Raw genomic sequence first — 19,757 nt, forward strand, 5'->3', positions numbered from 1 at the left:
AGACTGTTACAAAAGAAACAGTTGTGGCAAACGGACAGATGAGTGCAACCACTTGATTTGTTGTGTACCTTGAAAACAGTTGACATTGAAGATGAATGGAAAAAGGAAATTAACTGTCACACAACTAGAGCTCCCATGATACACTGGAGTACCAGAGCAGACTTAATGAAAAGGGCAGACTCTCCCCTCTAATGCAACAAAACCTATTAAAGACGTTGTAAATGTTATAAAAGCTAAAGACATTAGCAATTATCGACATCAAAAGGAAACAACGTGTATGTTAACAGAAAATAAGAAAGCTTAAGAAAAGTAATTGCTAGTTGACCTTGAAATTGAAATTAATATTTAGTGAAATTACATGCTGATCACAGTACATGCAGTGTAAAATAGGAAAGAAAATCCTCTATTCAAACGCTGAACATGAAGCCAAAATGTCCCTCTGGAGCAGAGTCGCTTTTTTGACAGCTATAATAACACAGCCACCTGGTTGGAAGAAAATTGCTCTTCCATTTCAGCATCTAGGCATGTGTGTGTGTGTGTCTGTGTGCTATAAATGCACCAATAGACTTGCATGTGTCTCAGTAAATGTGTGTGTCCTGTCCCATTTTTGAGAGCTGGTTGGCTGGGAGTGACATTGTCATTATCGACATCTCTCCCCCGCTCCCCTGGATCCTGTAGCCATTAGCAACCAACTCCGGGAGTTGGCCTCTCCGCTGCTGCAGCCAATTGCTCTCACATCACTGTGTGACTGTGTGCATGCATGCGAATGAGCAGGTGTTCCTTTTTCGTGTGTGTGTGTGTGTGTGTCTGGGTATTACTCTATGATAGTCGGATGATTGAATGTACTTATGTTGATTATTTGATAAAATGCAGCCTCACTGTTACTCATTTATTCCCAATTTATTCCTCAGGTCAGACAAATGTTCCATGACAACAATATATCCCTGTAGTGACAGAAACAGAATAAAACACACACATATTTCATACGAGCAGGCATGCTGAACAGAAAACTGCACGCCAGAAGGAAGCAGTCAGCGTAAAATAATCAATAAGTGTTGATTGGGCCTACTCAGTACCTTTGTATTGCATGGCAAGCAAGAGCCCTTTTTTTCTGAGCGCCTGGAAATCAATACTCGGATCTCTGATTAGGCCGGTCTGCACATCTCACTGAGCAGAGGAAAAGAGCAGTACAAACCAACTGAAATGAGACTGAAAAAGCACTAGCTCATGATAGATGGAAAAATAAAATGTTACTGGAGGCTTAGTTTCCCAGAACACAAATTAAGCCAAATGCATGCTACTAAAATGCATCAGAGGAAGAGTTTTTAGTTGTGGATGGGGCATTATCTCTACTTCCATGTCTTTATAATAAAGTTACATAATGCATAACTCTGAGCACATGCATTACACAGTTGAGGGAATAAAATGCCTTGCTCAAAAGCATCTCAGTAACAGCTGACAGAGGACTCACTTCCCCCGTCTCGACTCCCTAAGACGGCCCACGGATTTGGCAATATTCTATAACCTTTAGGTTGACACTGACCCTTTACATAGAGGTATCAACACTCCAGGCGCTTATTGGCACAGTAACATGAAAACCCTTTTATACTGAGGGCCCCGCAGGGAGCGTGTGAGTATAAAAAAAAAACTCTCTCTCCTTCCTGTCTGGCCTGGAATTTCTGGCTGTGGGAAAAGATCACAAGAAAGAAAAAAATAACTTGAGATTTTGTGTTACTTGAAATCACGTAAATGTTGCCATGGTTTTATAGAGCTACTATACAAACAAGCTCATTAAGCTGTTAAAGGCTGAACAAACACTTTGTCCATAAGGAAAGCCCCGCACAAAAGCCTCGAGGGATTCTGTTTTTGGAAGCGAGTAGTTGATGTTCACAAACATAGACTGAATCCTCCAAGACTGTCGGGATTAAAGTCTATATTTTAATATGAGATGGATTTTGTTGTTCAGAGTAACAGGTTAATGGTGAAAGAGTAGTATTACACTAATATAAAGTGCATTTATTCAGTGCAGGTAGGTATATTTAGACTGATATACAGCATTCATCAAGTATGCTAATAAGTCTTTGTCTCTGTTACCATGGGAGCAAGTCATGTGACAGACCACAGGGGTGTGTCCATATGGATTTAAGAATACCTGTGGGAAACTGTGCATGTGTATGTGTGTGTGTGTGTGTGTGTGTGTGTGTGTGTGTGTGTGTGTGTGTGTGTGTGTGTACGAGTGGGAGGGAGAGAGAGAGAGAAATCATATATTATGGCTACGTTGCTGTGCTGATAGGTGAGATTAATCAGGCCAGTAATAAAAGCAGGGTGGGCTGATGGAGAAGAGTCCTCTGGGAGCTGCAGCTCTTTGTGTCTCTCAAACCCCTCTGGACCAGGACAATCTCTCCCTATGCACCCCCACACCACCATCCTCCCACCACCCCAAATGTCATTCCTGTGTTTCCCTCATCTCTCATCCCCTCCCACTCATTCAGTTGTTCTTGTTCTTAAGATAAAGAAGTAATAAACAAGAGGTCAAACTCGGTCTAATCACCACAGCTCATTGGTGTCACTGACTCTGATAACAGGACCTAACACGTGAACACACACCTGTACCCCACTTCTTTGGCTAAGCGGTCCTCCCTTTGTGCCGAGCGGCCCGCCTGGCAGATGATGGATGTGACAGGGAGGACCCTTGTGGCGGCTGGTAGCCCCAGCCAAGCTGATGGGTTATTCATTACAGCAGGCTTCAGCTGTCCTTTAAGGACTTTAAAATGCCACAGAGCGGAGCTGTGCTCTACACAAACACCTTTATTGTGATGGATGGAGCAACACCGGCCCAGCTGGATCTACAGGTACCCCCCCCCCCCCCCCCATGCTGCTGGCTGTGCAAGAGGGTTACAGAACCTGACTTTTCTACATTTAGGTATTTAGCTGGTGGTCTTACACAAGGGTGGAAGAAATAAATTGAACTGAACATTTTATCAGTATTAGTGATATGTTCTGCCAACCATATTGTAGTTATGCCAGTCAAATATAACTGTTTATATTTTTTCAACCAAAAAGAAAAAAATAAATATCCTGTCAATGAAGTAAACATCGAAGGCAAAAAAATATTACAACAGTCTGCCTTCTATTGACTTGTACCTTAATTTACATGCTACATTTCTGATGTCGAATATATACATTTGAACCTTTAACTTTACCTATACATTCATGCCTGATGATAGAGGTGCAGTTGAAATCATATCATCAAACGGATATTATATAGGTCTCTTTTTTATACATACATTATTTCACTTTATTAGATTTGCTGAGAAAATGTGTTGACTATTGTTGAACAAATAACTTAATGTCAGTCACAACATTTTGACAGTTACTAACATCAGTTTTAAAATTATTCAAATATAACCTGATGACAAGTTTCTTCTGCTTTTGAATTGTGACAGATTGGGTGGTGCGCTGGAGAGACAACATGTACCTGTTTGTCTGTACATTAATCAAAAGGTTAATAGTCGGCATCAGAGTTCGTGTCTGTTAATATTTTACAGAGAAAAGCTCCAGTGAGCTCACAGGGTCACTGCTGGTCCCTTCTCAAGTGTGTGTGATAGTACAACATATTGTGCATATCTGAGCCTGTTTGAATCTTTGAGTGTGTGTACCTACAGCTCCATCTTACAAGGCTCCATTCAGTGAGCCAAAATGATAAACAGTACTATGTAAAAACACTGTACATTTGATCAAAATGACACAAAATCCTCAAGTGTATGCACTTAAAAACACAGAATTACACAGACATACACACACACACACATACACAAAAACTATTCTGTCTGAAAAATGTTTGCACATCCAGCTCAGGTAGCAGTTTTTGCCTTCAGGCAAACACAGATTTGAGGCAACACACACTTGTAACTTTATCTGAGTGTAAGTTCAGTCTGAATTATATTAGTTTCCACACCAGTAGACAGTTAAATCTCCTACATAAGAGTTCCCCCAGTTGTCTGTCTGCCTGAAAACCATCCTATGAAGGAGCCCAAGCTGCTGCAGTCTTTTGTCAGTATCAACAGTAGCAATGACAGTGCAAAGGTCCTGTGTGGGCTGGTAGGCTAAAGAGGAATGATTACAGCTGAGTGGACTTTAGCCTCGGGGCCAGCAGGAGATGGATACAAGCCAGAAAACAGAGCAAGTGACAAACAAGGCGTCTGCTGAGAAAAAGAAGATTCAGTGCTGGGAGAGAAAAAAAAAACACAGATGAAAAGTCAAGTCTATTCTTCAACCAAACAAGCAACAGAGAAGATGAAGGTTGTTTTTCCCTTGAGTGATCTCTACAATTCTTCAATAAAAAAAAAATAGATGATTAGCTATTAAAATAAGCATCTACACAAATTCCTTCAATATGTGTTCACCAATAAAAGGAGCCCTTTCATGTGCAGTCACAGCAAATCACCACAGTGCTTTGTTTTTGAAGTGACATGCTCTCCTTCTGTCTCCATCCACCTCTCATCTCATTTTTTTCCTTGTTCAGCTCATGAGGGAGGCGGGTTTAGCCCCTCCTTAACAATTCTTAATGAGTCTCTGTGTACGTATGCGTCCTTTTGTGTGTTTCATGTGTGTGGTAGGTATGTGTGTGTACATTACCGAATGCATGGGGCCAGTAATGGGTGCGGCTGCCTTATTGTATTACCATGGATACAGCTGGATTTCAATCTAGAGAATTCTATTATGTCCTGTTTGTCCCTCTGGAAAATCCTTAACAAGAAAAACCTTCGGCTGATTTCACATCTAATTACACACATAAATAGCAGATGAAATAGAGAGCACAGTCCTTTCATTCATTTCAGTAATGTATAAATGTTCAGTCTTGGACCTAACTAGTGTATGCAAAAATTCTAGGATCGCTACTAACAATTACTTTCATTATTAATATGATGATTTTTTTTAGTTATATATTAGTCTATAAAATATTGGAAAATAGTGAAAATTCCCATCACAAGTAGAGTCCAAGGCAACATGTTCAAAACCCAGATATATTCAATTTCAATGATATTAAAGAGAGAAAAGCAGCAAATCCTCACAACCGAGACGCTAGAACAAGTCAATGTCTGGCATTTTTTGAGTTATAAATGACTTAAATTATTAATTGTTTATCAGAATTTTTGGCAATCCCAATCAACTAATCATTTCAGCACTAAAAAGTTTCATCTCAACAAAGCGGCAACTATCAGTTTGAGGCTAAAGTCAGTGTAGCTAGATGCTGGCTCGAATCCACTCTCATTCAAAAAGCATCAACTTCTCTCTAAAAAAGTAAATCACTTTGTTCAACGAGTCTTTATGGTCTCAATCACTAAATTCGAGCCCTCTAACAAGTGTGCTTGTGGTCATTTTGGAAATTGTTTCTCTGTTAGTAAGATCTGAAGACTTATAGTGTTTTTGCTTCGGTCTGTGGTAGCGGGGAGTGAAAGGCATCACCCCGTATTCCTTATTCTGAAGGTCCTGGCTCCAAACGGAAATGATGGAACCAACCATAAGCTGCAACTCACACCTACGTCCATCTTACACAGCCCATGATCTCAACACAAATGCGGCTTTGTGATTACAAAGTTGTGGGAGATGTATTCTCAGATGTATTTCAGCACAGCGTGTTCTGTGTGATACAACTCTACCTCCCACAAGGTCCTGTCTATAGTGACCTTTATCAGCTGGCACCTCTGCAGCTGATGTTGTGGTAATTAGTATTCTAACGTCATTCTAATACTAGTTAGAAGGACACCAGGGGCACAATTGATCTTGTGTGTGTGTGTGTTTGTATCTACCATTCACAAGCAGCAGCAGTCATCTCCTGTGTTCAGACTACTAATGTGAACATGATGGGCCAGTCACACAATGAATGACATTAACACACAAGGTGAAAGGTCAAATTGCTACTGATGAAATGTTCGTATTTCTGCTGTTCACCTATTGTGGGAATCTACACACACACACACACACACACACACACGAGAGCTCAGACAGACACAAACAGAGATACACATCCTCCCATCCCTCATCCAACAGAGGGCTGATGAAAGAGCCTGTGGCTGTGGTTGGAGGATGGGAGATGAAGAGGGAGGAGGGAGAGGATGGGAGGATGGGTGGATGCTGGGTGAGAGGGGGTGTGGAGAGCGTAGGCGACTGACAGACAGACAACAAAAGACCAGCACTGCCCCAAAGTTCAAAAGAGCCCTTTCAACCACGCATATACCCAATGTGTACACATACACTCATGCATACGCCAACAAACATGGTCTCACTCAAACGTCCTCCGTCCACAGGCAGAACTAAAAGTATTTTCACACACTGTTTGTGGGTTTAGTTCTCTGTACTGAGTAATCAGGAGACACTCAGACTTGACGGCCACAGTCTCAATGATGTACTCAACACACACATGCACGCACAGGACACACACACATTAAATGCACTGACATACACAAGTGTACACGCCTCCCTGATATTTGTTTGTGGGTTTATGCAATATTTAAACCAGCTTCTGTCAATTCAAACACAATCTTGCATTAAAAACAAGGGAGTTAGTGACCAAAAATTACTAAACCTAAGTAGAGAGTTAAAATGACCTTCAGGCTGTAGTTTGCCGACAGGCAATTCAAAAGGAAGGCATCTCTACACTCCAATTTTAAAGCATTAAGTCTCTTTAAAAAAACACCTCAACTGAAGTGGCTGAGCTCCGCAGGTGGCATCAGCTTTGTGGTCTTAGTGCTGCATCACTCCCTGTAGAGAACAATCATCTCTATTGGACATCCCGCAGTCTATTTCATCTACACAAGCAACATCTGCCTCTGTGACTACAGACACACACACAGAAAGAAACTTTCACTGATTTGATAGCTACAATATGTCATAATATACTATATAGACTATGTAATAAGATACTTTTTCTCTCAAAGTTCTCAAATACAGTTTACCATTTTGTTTTCTTCCAACTCTATACAATAAGGTAGAGACACAGTTATATTTGGTTTTAGATTAAGAAAATGGTGAAGCTACAGAGACACCAGGGAGAAGAATGGCAACACATTGACAGACCACGTTCAAAGCCTTAGCTCTCCAGGGATCATACGCTCTAAGCCTCGTAAAGGCAATAGAGCACGTGCCAAAACCAAACTCTGCTGCAACGCTGCCGTTGTAACTGTGTCATCCCATGAGAGTCTGTCTCTTAGGGACATGCTTGTTATTGAAAGAGAGAACAAGAGTTCTCTCAAAAAAGTACACAAGTACATGCACAGACAGGCAGAACTAAAGCAACGCTAACAGGATTGTGGAAAACGACACAGTTTGGTTGTAAACAGATGATAGGGGAAAGCAGGGGTTAGAGAGTAAAGAACTTGCATAAATAAATTCAAGAAATTTGATGCTCCAACAAAGCTTAGGCAGTACGCTGCCAAGTACACTTAAAAGTTTTATGCAACTCAGAGAGTAGATAGAAGAAATGTCACATGTCCTTGAGGTAAAATTACAAAAGTAAATAAATATAGATTGCTTCACATGGTTTGTTTTATTTGCGCAGGTCAACCAGTCTTTCAACCAGTATGTTTATTGCAATCAGTGTACTAAAATCAGTACAATATTTGTACTGGGTGATTGTTTCAAGCTACAACTTTAAAATTTGATACAAATAGTTTGATAAGTTATATCATTATTATCAGGAAGTAACATCTAAATTATGGATGTACCAGTAATATGATGACCATCTCTTAAGGATATGTAGATATCTCCACATCTTAGACATATAAAAGTGCTTATCTATCTAACACTGTATCTGTCCATTTATCTACTTAGATGGATATTTGGCCTGTTTCCATCTATCGCCTGTCTTCAAAAAGCATGTGTTAAATAGAGAAAGAGTGAATGAATGAGAGGACCAGAGGCATGCAGTAATGCAACAATGCAGGATGAATTGTTAGCTACAGAACTCAAGAGCTGAAAGCATCAGGCCGAGAGCTCTTTAGCTAGCAATGTTTAATCTGCAAAAACACTTTGGTTGGACAGAATTTACATAATTGTAGCACTTATCACACCATCACTGAGAAAGTGAGCGCTACCCCGCCCAGCGAGAGAACAGTTGTCAAGGCAACAAGGCAAGGGTTCAATGGGAGCATGTCATTGGCCTTGAGAGACAATCGAGGGAAGGAAGGGCTGACAGGAAGTCATTTAGTTTGGTCTGTCAAAAGTACAGTGCAGTGCAGGTATGTGAGGTCACTTCAAATGATTTCATAGAGGGAAATGCACATATATCCTTGATACTCCTGCTGCTGTGAAGAGCACACGTCCAACTCGCAGCAAGTGATAAAGCAGGTTAAGGGACATCGTAATGATGCGTTTTAACTACAGTCCAGTTGTGGAGAACCATTTGTCGGTCTGTTTATGCACTGCTGGCCACTCAACTGACCACTGAGAACATTAAGTTTAATGAGTTAGTCTACTTTGTGAGTCCATAGATAAATGACTGCAGAGCTCTTCCATAAATCTCTCTCTCTGTCAGTTCCCTGCTCTTATTCTCAAATGTCTCCTCTAAAAAAAAACCTCTCTCTATTCTCTGTTTATGTCTTTATCTCACTTTTACATTCTCCTCCTGCCTCTCCACTTCTTTCCTGGTAATAGACTTGGCTGCAAAGGTTAGAAGGCTATCTTAAGAGTCTCAAAATAAAAAAAATAAGGTGTGTATTTTTGTGCATGTGTATGTATGTGCACAATTAACACCATGCCTGAAATACGACTAAGCTGCAGACGTCGCTCTTGGGATAGCAGCAATCTGTGGCCAAGCGTCCAAAGAGACGAAAACAGGCCACCTCTGACTAACCGTCTAGGCCTCTATCACACACACACACACTAGCACACAAGTATCCAGGGGAATGTGCAGCCCGGGGGTCCTCTGTCCGTCCACCAAGAAAAACAAATTAGCAGGCAGTCTGCTGAGCTCAGACTCTGGAGTGTAGCCAGAGCATGCAGCACTGAAGCAGGAACCACATGGTGCAGAAGGTGGCTGCAGGCCCAACAGGAGTACGGTATCTAACCTTACTCCTCTCTTTGGTCTTAACAGAGGTGACAAATGGATAATGAGTTACACATGGGACTATGTACGGTAAAATATGCCCCCCAAGGTTTTGAAACATGCCAGGTTCGTCATCTGAGAACCATGAATATCCACACCAAATTTAATGGAAACCAGCTATTATTTTTTGAAATAATTGATTATTGACCAATGTGTCATCATATAGAAATTGTGATCTGATATTGGCACAACACTTAAGGTCAAAGGGTGACTAAAATAATTAGGAATCCTCTGAGGACAATGATTATCCATACCAAACTATCTAACAAGATATTTTGTCTTGGACCAAAGTGATGGACTGACAGAGAGACTGTCAGACAAACAGCACTATCCTCAGGCTCCAGTATTGTTTGTATAAGAAACTAGCGTCTGAATTAAAAACACAAGAATTTCAGAAATACAGTACGATGTTGAGAAACCCTATTTTTGGTTCACTTGCTTGTGTATTTGCCTGCATACAATGACAAATGCATGCAGTGACAAAGAGAAAAATGAATGGGAACAAGAGAAATGAGAAGATATACTGACACAGAGAACGACACAGATCCATGACATAGACGTATAAAGATATTCTCAGTAGAATCAACAGATTGGCAAATTCCTCTGCAGAGCACTTATGCTGTCCGTCACTTTGCCAAGGCCATTAACACAGTGAGGGATGGCTGTATCCAGGCAACCGGGCGGCTAGCATCAGCAGTCTGTATCTAACCACCATCAACCAATCACAAGCAACAACTCCCACCATAGCCAATCATGACTGATGTCAAGCAGCTGCTATTCAGCGGGGAGCTATTATCACGGCAAACTAGCTCAGCGCACACCCGATTGTCTGGGCACCATCTGTGGATCTGAGAGGTTACAACCCACCTGATAGTCAACATTACAGTATATTTACGTGAGCTAAGGGAGGAAATTACAGCAAATAGTTTCTTAATACTGTTAGTGTGAACACCAGCCCTGGGCCACCCTTTTCGACAGCTAATCTACACGTTACAGGAATTCAATTATTGAACTTTCTTTGTTTTCTTTTTCCCCCAGTAGCTACTCAATGAAGCAGTCTGCTTCTCCTAAATTCAATTATTTCTTTTGCAGTATACAGAGAAGTTATTATTGAACCCTTACTATTTGTGCTCTTCTTATCTGCATCTTTCCATATTTCTCCCTCAAACTAAGGCAAATATCATTTGAACTAACCTATCCCTGTGGAAAAACATAGTTTCAAAGCTGTGAAGTGTGAAAGAGCATGACAGTGAACACTTTCAATTTTCAAAAACATTATCCATTATACAAAGATATTGGATTATTTCCACTTTGGTCTGGTGAGGCTAGGCTGTCTGCATTGCGAGCTGTATAGATCTGACAGAGGAAAACACAGTTCTATTAGAGACTATTATTACCCAGCATACTCACTGGTGTATGTGTGTGTGTGTGTGTGTGTGTCAGTATACACCTGCCAACAGAGGCGCCTCCACAAGGGCTGAGAAAGGTTGCATGTGTCATTGGTGCAATAGTTTGTATCGCATCAGCTCCTTTCTGTTCTCTTTCTGTCTCCCTCACACACACACACACACACACGAACACACATACACCATCCCCCTCACTTTGACAGACATAAGTTTGGGCAAGGCAATCTGTTAGCCTAACTGTGGCTGACGGTTCCTGTGATGTTTGGTTCACTCTGTGTGTTTGATCCTTCAGGTACAGAGGAAGCGAAGCCTACAGGGATATCTCATCTGCTCATTCTCATTCTCTCTCTCTGTGATCTGCTGCAAAGCTACAAAACAAAACAAACATTACCAATACACAGACCTTGTTGTGCCTTCTCTGTGACTGTATTCAACAAGCTGGTGTCTGCCTTTGTTTCTTTATGGCGCTCAAATGGATTTCTGAGCCAGGTTTACCAGCTCTAAACCTGACTAAGAGTCTACAGTTGCCTTGATGATGGTGATAGATGAATATTTCTATGTCTATAAATTCAATTTGTCATTTTTACATTAACAAACAAGATACGACATGTTAATAAGTGAATTTTAAATGTGTTGGTGGGGATTTTGGTGGATTTTAAACTCTGGAGTGAGACCTGCTTTCAGGCTTTATGCTAAGCAAAGCCAATCACCTTTTGGCTCCAGCTCTGTATTTAACACATAGACATGAGAGGGGTATAGATCTTCTCATCTAACTCTAAAGAAGAAAGCACATTACGCATTTTATCCTACTTATTTGATTTGTGTAGAAATAGCAACATAAAACAGCAGTATCTCACAAGTATTGTTTTCACAAGGTTGCCTGCTTTGAGCTCTGATGAGACTTGAGAAGGTCCATGTAAACTGAATGTAAACATGCAAATCAAAATCATCATTGTGGAACTCCAGACAGCAAGCAACAATTACATTCTCTGTGCATTATGACATCACCATCATTGGTATTGATATACTATGTTCATTCCATTCCAGGTCATTTCATTTCAGACCTTTCAACAGGCAACACATAACTGTGAGTGAATCTTCAGAAAGACATACAAGATGGAACCGAGTCTATCAGTCATGGACAGCTACAACTGGGCCCGTCAGCAGATTTCCAGCATTTTCAGCGGGACAGAACAGGAGGCTCTGATCAAGCAGGTCGAAGAGCTAAAGGCTCAGATCCAAAAGGCACAGGAACATATTTCCTCTCAGGAACAAAAGGCCACAGAGCTCTCCATCAGTCTAAAGTCAGAGATGTCTGAAAACGAGTGTCTCTGGGACCAGGTGGAGTATCTGACAAACAAGCTCCACAGAGAGAGGACCCGGAGACAGCAGGAGAGCGATCTGTTCAAAAAAGAGAGAGCTAGGTGTTTCGAGGAGAAAACTCTAAGGAGGCAACTTGGTCAACAACTGGAGGAAGCAAAAAAACAGCTGGTTGATCAGAAGAGCCAAGAGGAGCTGTTTGCAAGTAAGGAAAAAGTATAGAGGAGTGAGCTTGAGACACTGAAAGTTTCATCTCTCTATATAAAGCAAGGAATCTCTGTCTGTCTGTCTGTCTGTCTGTCTGTATGTATTTGTGTATACATGTTTGTCCTTTGCATATCTTGAGAACCGTTCATCCGATCTACTTCATACCTGGCAGGTGGATTGCTGGGGAATAGAGGAAGTGCAATGTAGATGTGTGAAGTTGTTTGGATGAGCAGTTCTCAAGAAATATATAAAAATACCCCATAAACAATGTTGCCTTTGCTTCTTCTGCATGTGGATTCAACGAGCGGATATACAGACAGCGCCACTCTGCCATTGCAACCCACATTGTGATCAGAGATGGGATTATATCTGTAGTGATAAGAACTACCATAGAGAATGAATTTAAAAAGTTCAGAGAGTTAAGCTCTATTCCTGTTCCTCACACATAGGAACTTTGTATGTATGTTCAAGACATAGTGCTGGATGTCTCAGGCACGTTTTGAACAGGCACTACAGTTCATCCGATCAACTTCAGCTCAGCTTCAAAACTGTAGTCTCCAGATATTCTGCGCGTGAGGCGTTTAGGGCGCATCAGTAAATTGTAGTATCTACCAATAGTGAGCATATGGGGCGAGGACGGGCATTGTTCTCTCGAGGTATTGATAAATCAGCCTGTTCCAAACAGGCATGTTTGGAACAGGCATTGCACTACTACCATGAAATCCAGAAGTACATAACTGAGCTTGAGGCAGAAAAACACAAGAATGACATCCTTCTGCAACTTGTTACAGAGAGTAACTCACACACCAAAAAGGCGTCAGTGTACCAGGAGCAGATCCAGAGGCTGAGGGCTGAGCAGGATGCCCTCCGTCAACAATTGGAGCAGAAAATCAAACTACTGCAACAAGATGCCTCTGAGAGGGAGAAGTCCTTCTGCAGGGAGTTGGAGGACCTGAAGATCCAGATCTCAACAAACCTCAAGGAAGAGGTCAGTCAGGCCCAGGCTGCACAACTCGTGGAAGACCTGAAGGACGAGGTCTGCGAGCAGGAGGAGGAGGAGTCCATTCCTTCTTTACAGGCACCTGAACTCCTGGAGGAGGCCAAAGACTCTGAGGAGAAGGCTCCAGAGAAAAAGAGGAAGCCTTCGTTCTGGAAAAGAAACCACCAATTCCTCGGCTTGAAAAAGAAGGAGAAGCGGGAGAAGGAGTCCATTTCCAACTGAGTGAACTTTTCCAACCTCAGCTGCTGTAAAAGGCCACAAGGCTCAAATTAAAAAAACAAAAAAAATGTGCACAGTAATTCTGACTGCATAGTTGTATTTTGTAGTGGTACTTGAAAAAAAAAATTGTATAGTAATAAATAACTACATAATTAGAAGTGGTCACTTGGAAACAGGTTTGAAGAGAATAAACACTGAGATAACAGCTGAGTTGTAAACAACAACAGTGTTTAGTAGTAGTTGAGTGTTTTATGTCATCAGATTATAAATAATCACAGTTTAGAACATGTGATGATTAGAGTAAGTTGTAACTAAGATTTTCAGGAAGAGTTACTTAAAGTAAAAACTAATAATCAGTGGTAGCTTATAGCCTACAGCCATGCTAGCGGCTCTGTGAGGCTGTACTTTGGCAAAGCTTTTGAGCAAAACGTCAGCATGCTCACAATTTCAATGTCAAAATGCTGATATTTAGCTAATTAAATAAGGTATAATGTTTAAATGTTTTTATTTCTTACATACACAAGTAATAGGCTATGTGTAGTGAAATGCAATGTGGGGTTCAACCCAATGACCAACAGGGCGACATTGCCATCCCCATCCTGATGCCCACGCTGCTTCTGTATTATAGTTTGCTGTGTAACATCCACTTCCATCTCCAGAGCATCAAATATCATTATCTGTCATACTGCAGTCTGCTCCTCATAGAGTGAGATGGGTGTACTGTGTGAACGGCCTGCTCAACTCCTCACTTTATCTTGACCTCAGAGCCATTAGGATTGTGTTGGAAACATCAATTGAATTACAAACAGTCAACGGCATATATAACCGTAACTGAACTGTGCATGCAGGAGCCTCAGCGAAGTGTGTGCGCTCCTATGTGTGTGACTGTGCACACGTGTGCCTCTAAGGTTTATAGATAGAAGCTGCTGGACTCATAAAAACAAGATAAGTGTTGTGTCAATAGTCCAAGCTGGAGCCATTAATCTAAGCAGAATAAGAGCCCAGGCTCCATGACTGTAACCATAGCAGACGCAGCGAGGGCACACTGTAGAGGTGGAGGAAATTCAGTATCCATTACCTACAGGGTGGCCATGCCATTAACAGAGGGGGTCAGAGAGGTAACGTTATAGCCAGCGCTCCCAGAGTATAGATGTTGCCATAGCTTGAAATATATCATCTTCACCCCTGAGACTGAGTGTGTCGCCTGAGAAACGTCATCATGTATCATGGAAAGGCTTGTGCAATATTGCTATTTTGCATGCTATTTATATACACAGAGCACTACAGCTCCTCTTCTCCGATTCAGAGGCATCACCTGGCATTTAACATGTCAGATAATGACGGTAATGCTAGTGGCACACCGTCAAAATCATGTATCATCAACAATATTGATTTTCATGATCGATGGTCACTTCTGCTTGGTATAGTGCTCACTGCCTAGACAAATAAAAATGTATATAATTAGTAGAAAAAACTTTATGAATAGCATGTACTCACAAAGTATTATTTTAGTGTACAACTTAATTAGCGTACAACTAATTGAGATGCTCTTTAATAACCCAGAGAATCCCTCATCTATATCCCACTGTAGGCAAACATGCTATTATTCATGCTTGTTTAGGGGTGTAATGCCTTAGTCAGCTTGGTGTGAGTAAACCAAGGTGTGTGTACGTGTTTGTATATGTGTGAATATGTCCCTTCAGGCTGCCGTGGTATTCTCACAGCAGCAGCTGCAGCCTCTCGATAAGAGTCACACTCAACAGCCTCACTTTGAAGACAAAATGAACTGAAATGTAAGGAGAAAACATTTTAAAAAAAAAAAAAAAAATACACCAACACAGACACACACACAAACAAATCCACGCACACACACACACATATTCCTGTAACAGATATTTATAAGCTAGCAGATTAGCAGACATGAAACAAGGCATTTTCCTCAGAGAGGCAAAGCAAATTCTGCAGTGTCTGTAAACTCCTCAGTCAGGCAGAGTTGACATTACAGCGAGGAACATCTTGAATGCATCTTATTAACACCTCAGCCCTATATATGTCAACAGACACAGTAAAGCCATCTCACTCTGAAAGTAATAACATTTTATAACATTTTCATTCTATGTGGATGAATAGGAGGGAATTGACAGGGAGAATAAAAGGTGAGAAGGCAGCACGGAGTCGAAAAAGACAGCGAGAGAGAGAGAAGGTAAATGTGATTGAGGCTTCAGAGAGTGAAAATGGGAGATATGAGAGGTAGAATAACAGAGTGAGGATGAAATGTGGAATCGTAATACAAGAAGGAAGGAAAATTAGGAGGGAAAGAGGCATTACAGAATGACAAAAAAGTATTCTTGGATATTAAAACATGTACCAACACAGCAATGCAACTCCACATACGTTGCAATGGATGAATGAACTAGTGTCACACAAGTATTTGACATGTTAGCTATGGACTTATGTTTCAGCATACCACTGATATGGCAACACTGTGCTCTCAGTGTTTAGTATTGATATTCAGCTACTGGGTGACAAAAGGATGTTTAAAAAAAAGTCTATTTATGGCATCTATAAGGACAATATAACCCTATATTAACTCCAACCCTAACCAAGGCAGTGAATACGTAGTGGCTAGTTTTCACACTACTTTTTGTAGCAATCACCTGAAACTAAGCAGGAGACTTTTCACTTTGGCAATATCCTCAAAAGGACACTAAATTCAGTATGACCACTGGGTTATAAACATTATTTAATTGTTGTAGGTGAAGTTAATTCAATAGATACAATATTGCAGATTCACTTTCCCATTGGAACATCCTTTTTCCATTCCCTAATTGTAACACTGTTACTCTACTTATGAATGAGCCATCATACTACCCATTCTACCTTTACCATTGAGGCGGGGAGGAAGGAATCCAATACTTGATGTTATTAGATTAGGAGCAATTTCCTGACTCAATCTGATTAGGAGCATACTGACCTTGCGGTGCTTGAGAGTCATATCATTAACGTGATTTACATGAGCAGGAAGTACGCAGGTTTTCTACAACAAGCAATATATGGAAACAAATACGATTTTTACAAAGTATTCAGGAGCAATTTGGAATCTTTGAGTCACCAATTGTGAGCTTTGAAAAAGCAGGGGGTACATTTTGGTGTTTTTTTATTATTATTATTATCATTATTTTTATTTCTGATGAGAATTGCAGTTTCCAATTTTGGGTTTGCTTTTGACCTGTTGAGAATGAATATTGATCACTCCTCCCAGAAATAACTGGCTGTAATTACCAAACAAGTATAAAAAGTTCAGACTAACAAGTGCATTTCGTTATTTGACTGCAGATCTTAAGACATTTTGGGTGTAAACAGGTTTCCCAAATCCTTCACATCCCTTTAGCAGAAATTTCCATCCTTTTTGACAGATGATTAAGAGTTAGGGACTAGGAATACATTATGTCAGTGAGGATCCTCACAAGTATAGACATAAAAATGTGTGTGTGTGTTTGTGTTTTGAGAAGGGTTTTGGGCAGCATATGGGACATGTGGCTTGTTTGTGGGGCATACAAACTGAAAGAAATGCACTGTGAGTGGCGTTTGTGTGTGTGTGTGTGTAAGTGTGTGTCACTCAGCAGCATGGGGTAGACACTGACAGAGTTTAAAGAGCAGCATGGAGGGAAGAGGCAGCCTCTGTCTGTCAACCACCAGTGAGCACTGGGGCTCTGAATTCCCATTCATCCCCTTCATCTAGCCTCAGTACAAATAGACCAACAAATCAGAGCTGGAGATTTCTGTGGTTTTGGAGTGATGTAGGAGTGTGTGTGTGTGTGTGTGTGTGTGTGTGTGTGTGTGTGTGTGTGTGTGTGTGAATGCATCTGTGTGTGTTTCAGCGGATGAACCATACTGACTGAGCCTTCTAAAGCCTTGTAGCAAATAGTATCTGGCTGGTACTTTTCCCAGGGAGACAAATCAATCTGACTGCTCCTTGTTAACCTGGGTAGTACATAACTCATACTGTATATACACACACCAGTGTATGTGAGATCATCTAGTGGTGTTTTGAAGACATATTATATACACAAAAGTTGGAAGAATTGTTGCCACTCATAAAGGAAACAATTCACCTAAATGACAACCAACAAAAGTAAAGCCTTGAGGTTTCATTCAACAACTAAGAAATCAAAATGGGAACAGACGATGTTGCTAATAGTGACAATGGTATGATAACACAGGTGCATGTTTATTACAAGATTATCATCTATGATACGTCACAATGTGCGACTAATGAGGAGGAAAACATTCACCTTCAATGACAATAAAATAAATCAAAAGATATAAGTCAATCATATATGATGAAATGCTTCATTTGAGATGAAATAAAACATTTCACATACAAGTGTAACATATTATATTATAGTATAGTACCATATCAATGATTTGCTGAATCCTTGTACTCAGAGTGGTGCTGACAGGAACAATCAGGAGCAGAAACAACAAACATTCATTAATACCAGAAAATTAGCTAATAGGCAATCGAGGAAGTAAGCATTTATAAATAGTACACACTGATAAATACCCTCTTTCTTTGTGTATTTTAAGATTTCTCACAATAAAAAGGAACATAACTATCATACATACATAGTATATAAACTGTATATGGCATATGGCATTATCCTACTACACACAGCTCCTGAGGTAGGAGTCCTGTAAAACACATTCCTACTGTGACTATGAATTTGAAGTCACACTGCCGATAATAAATTCAGTTAATTTGTCGTATTTATTTGTGTTCTCAGGGAGGTATCAACCTGCTTTCACAACACAGTATTAAAATTCAACCTAACACCCCAGCCCTTAGTTCGACATGTTCTACGGTTTTTGTGTTTGGGTACTGAACGTCACAGGGACAAAACAAGGCTCAAGTGATTCTGGTCTCTTTCTTTGGTGCCATGGTAACTGATGGAGAAAGTTCGGCTCAGCTTTGTGTGTCTCTCAGAAAGGTGCAGAAAAATAAGGTTGCAATCCTACAGCGCACTCAACTTTGAAACACAGTGCCACTCCCCCCCCACCAACAGTGTTTTTATGCTTTCAAAAATATTACCAAACAATCCAAATAGAGGATTAATCACAGCCACTATAATTTTGCAACCCTGATTTGTTGGCTATATTAAAAACAAATGCTTCTGAGATTAACAATGCAACAATTTAAGTCATTACACATATGATTCTTTCTCATAAAGACCCTAACAAGAAATTTACAATAATCCTCTTATAAATGGTTGCTACTCATGCCAGGGGAACAATAAGCTGTTCTCTGCTCAATTGAGCTGCATACTAATAGGGTGATTACGAGGCCTAATTATCAGATGGCACTTGTCAAGAAGAAGCCGAGCAGTTTGCCCCGAGGACGAAATGCAAAACAGAGACAAACTGTTGTTTCTACTGAAAAGCCACTCAGGAGTCTCTCTCCATAATACAGCTGGTTAGAAGCCAAGAGGCCACTTCTTTAGATTACAACCATGACAGGAAGTCAGTGAACATACCATCAGGCACGCTCGTGGAGTAAAAATAATGTATACACGGGACTCGACCCTAAACAGTGAGTCAACCCTCCCAGCACTGAACTCATTGGTTATTATTAAACCACATCATGAATAGATTAGTCACATGTTGAGAAGGATATGAAATATGCATATTCCCTGAGGAATATGCATATTTAGCAGGGATATTTAAGAGGAATTGTTAAGATTGACAAAGACTAGCAGTCCTGCCATGGTGACTTTAAACTCAGTAAAAGAAAGCTTGAGACAGTTAATGAGTATGTATATGTGTATGAGTCAACACACACAGAGTAATCTCTCCACATGCTTCTATTATACCATACAACCATAAAATACTATAATGCTGCTTTAATTCACCTTCTACTTAACATCGATGTTTTGGTGCCTCTGTGGCTGCCAGTGACCAGACAGTTTTTGAAGACTCACAGGCATCAGGAGGCAGATTCACCATATTTCCAATCTCATATACTGTTAATAATTCAACATTTAATATAAAAACAGACAGGCTGTCCGGGAGGGAACAATAGCTGTGAATTATTGATATCGCCCTCTCCTCTTGTCTTTGGATTAGAAGAAGGTGATACAGTGTAAATAAGAAAGAGAAATTATATTGGGACCAATATTATTTTGGCCCCTGAAAGAATTATCCCTTGATCTCAAATTTATTAAATTTACAGTATGAATATATTTATTGCTGCCATTTTTGGAAAGTGGTTAAATCTGCAGTGAATCTAAATTTATTGAACAGGCAAATGACAGAGCTTCAGCCAGGCTCTCATGTCTTTTCTGCCTCCAGTTCTTTTTATGTTCACACATCTTTTTCGTGACTTATAGCAACGTTTGGGAACGGAGGCTCCCTGAGGTTCTAGCTTCCTGTCTCCCAATTACCGCCAATGTCACGTCTCTTTTTTTCTTTCAAGCTTCCACTCTCATTTTATCTGTCATTC

The 19,757-nt window shown here is 40.5% G+C and overlaps 2 protein-coding genes across 3 annotated transcripts in view; one reads left to right on the forward strand and one right to left on the reverse strand.

Annotated features, from left to right (window-relative positions):
• xpr1a (xenotropic and polytropic retrovirus receptor 1a) overlaps positions 1-19,757 on the reverse strand; it is a 71,654-nt gene that overhangs the window by 33,564 nt on the left and 18,333 nt on the right. The window lies entirely within an intron of this gene.
• LOC137187796 (golgin subfamily A member 6-like protein 6) lies at positions 11,426-13,580 on the forward strand. The gene is made up of 2 exons (XM_067596978.1): positions 11,426-12,037; positions 12,831-13,580. Exons 1-2 carry the CDS (start codon positions 11,629-11,631, stop codon positions 13,259-13,261), a joined length of 840 nt encoding a protein of 279 aa, XP_067453079.1. The 5' UTR covers positions 11,426-11,628; the 3' UTR covers positions 13,262-13,580.

The sequence above is a fragment of the Thunnus thynnus genome, chromosome 8, assembly GCF_963924715.1.
Source record: "Thunnus thynnus chromosome 8, fThuThy2.1, whole genome shotgun sequence".
Taxonomy (NCBI): Eukaryota; Metazoa; Chordata; class Actinopteri; order Scombriformes; family Scombridae; genus Thunnus; species Thunnus thynnus.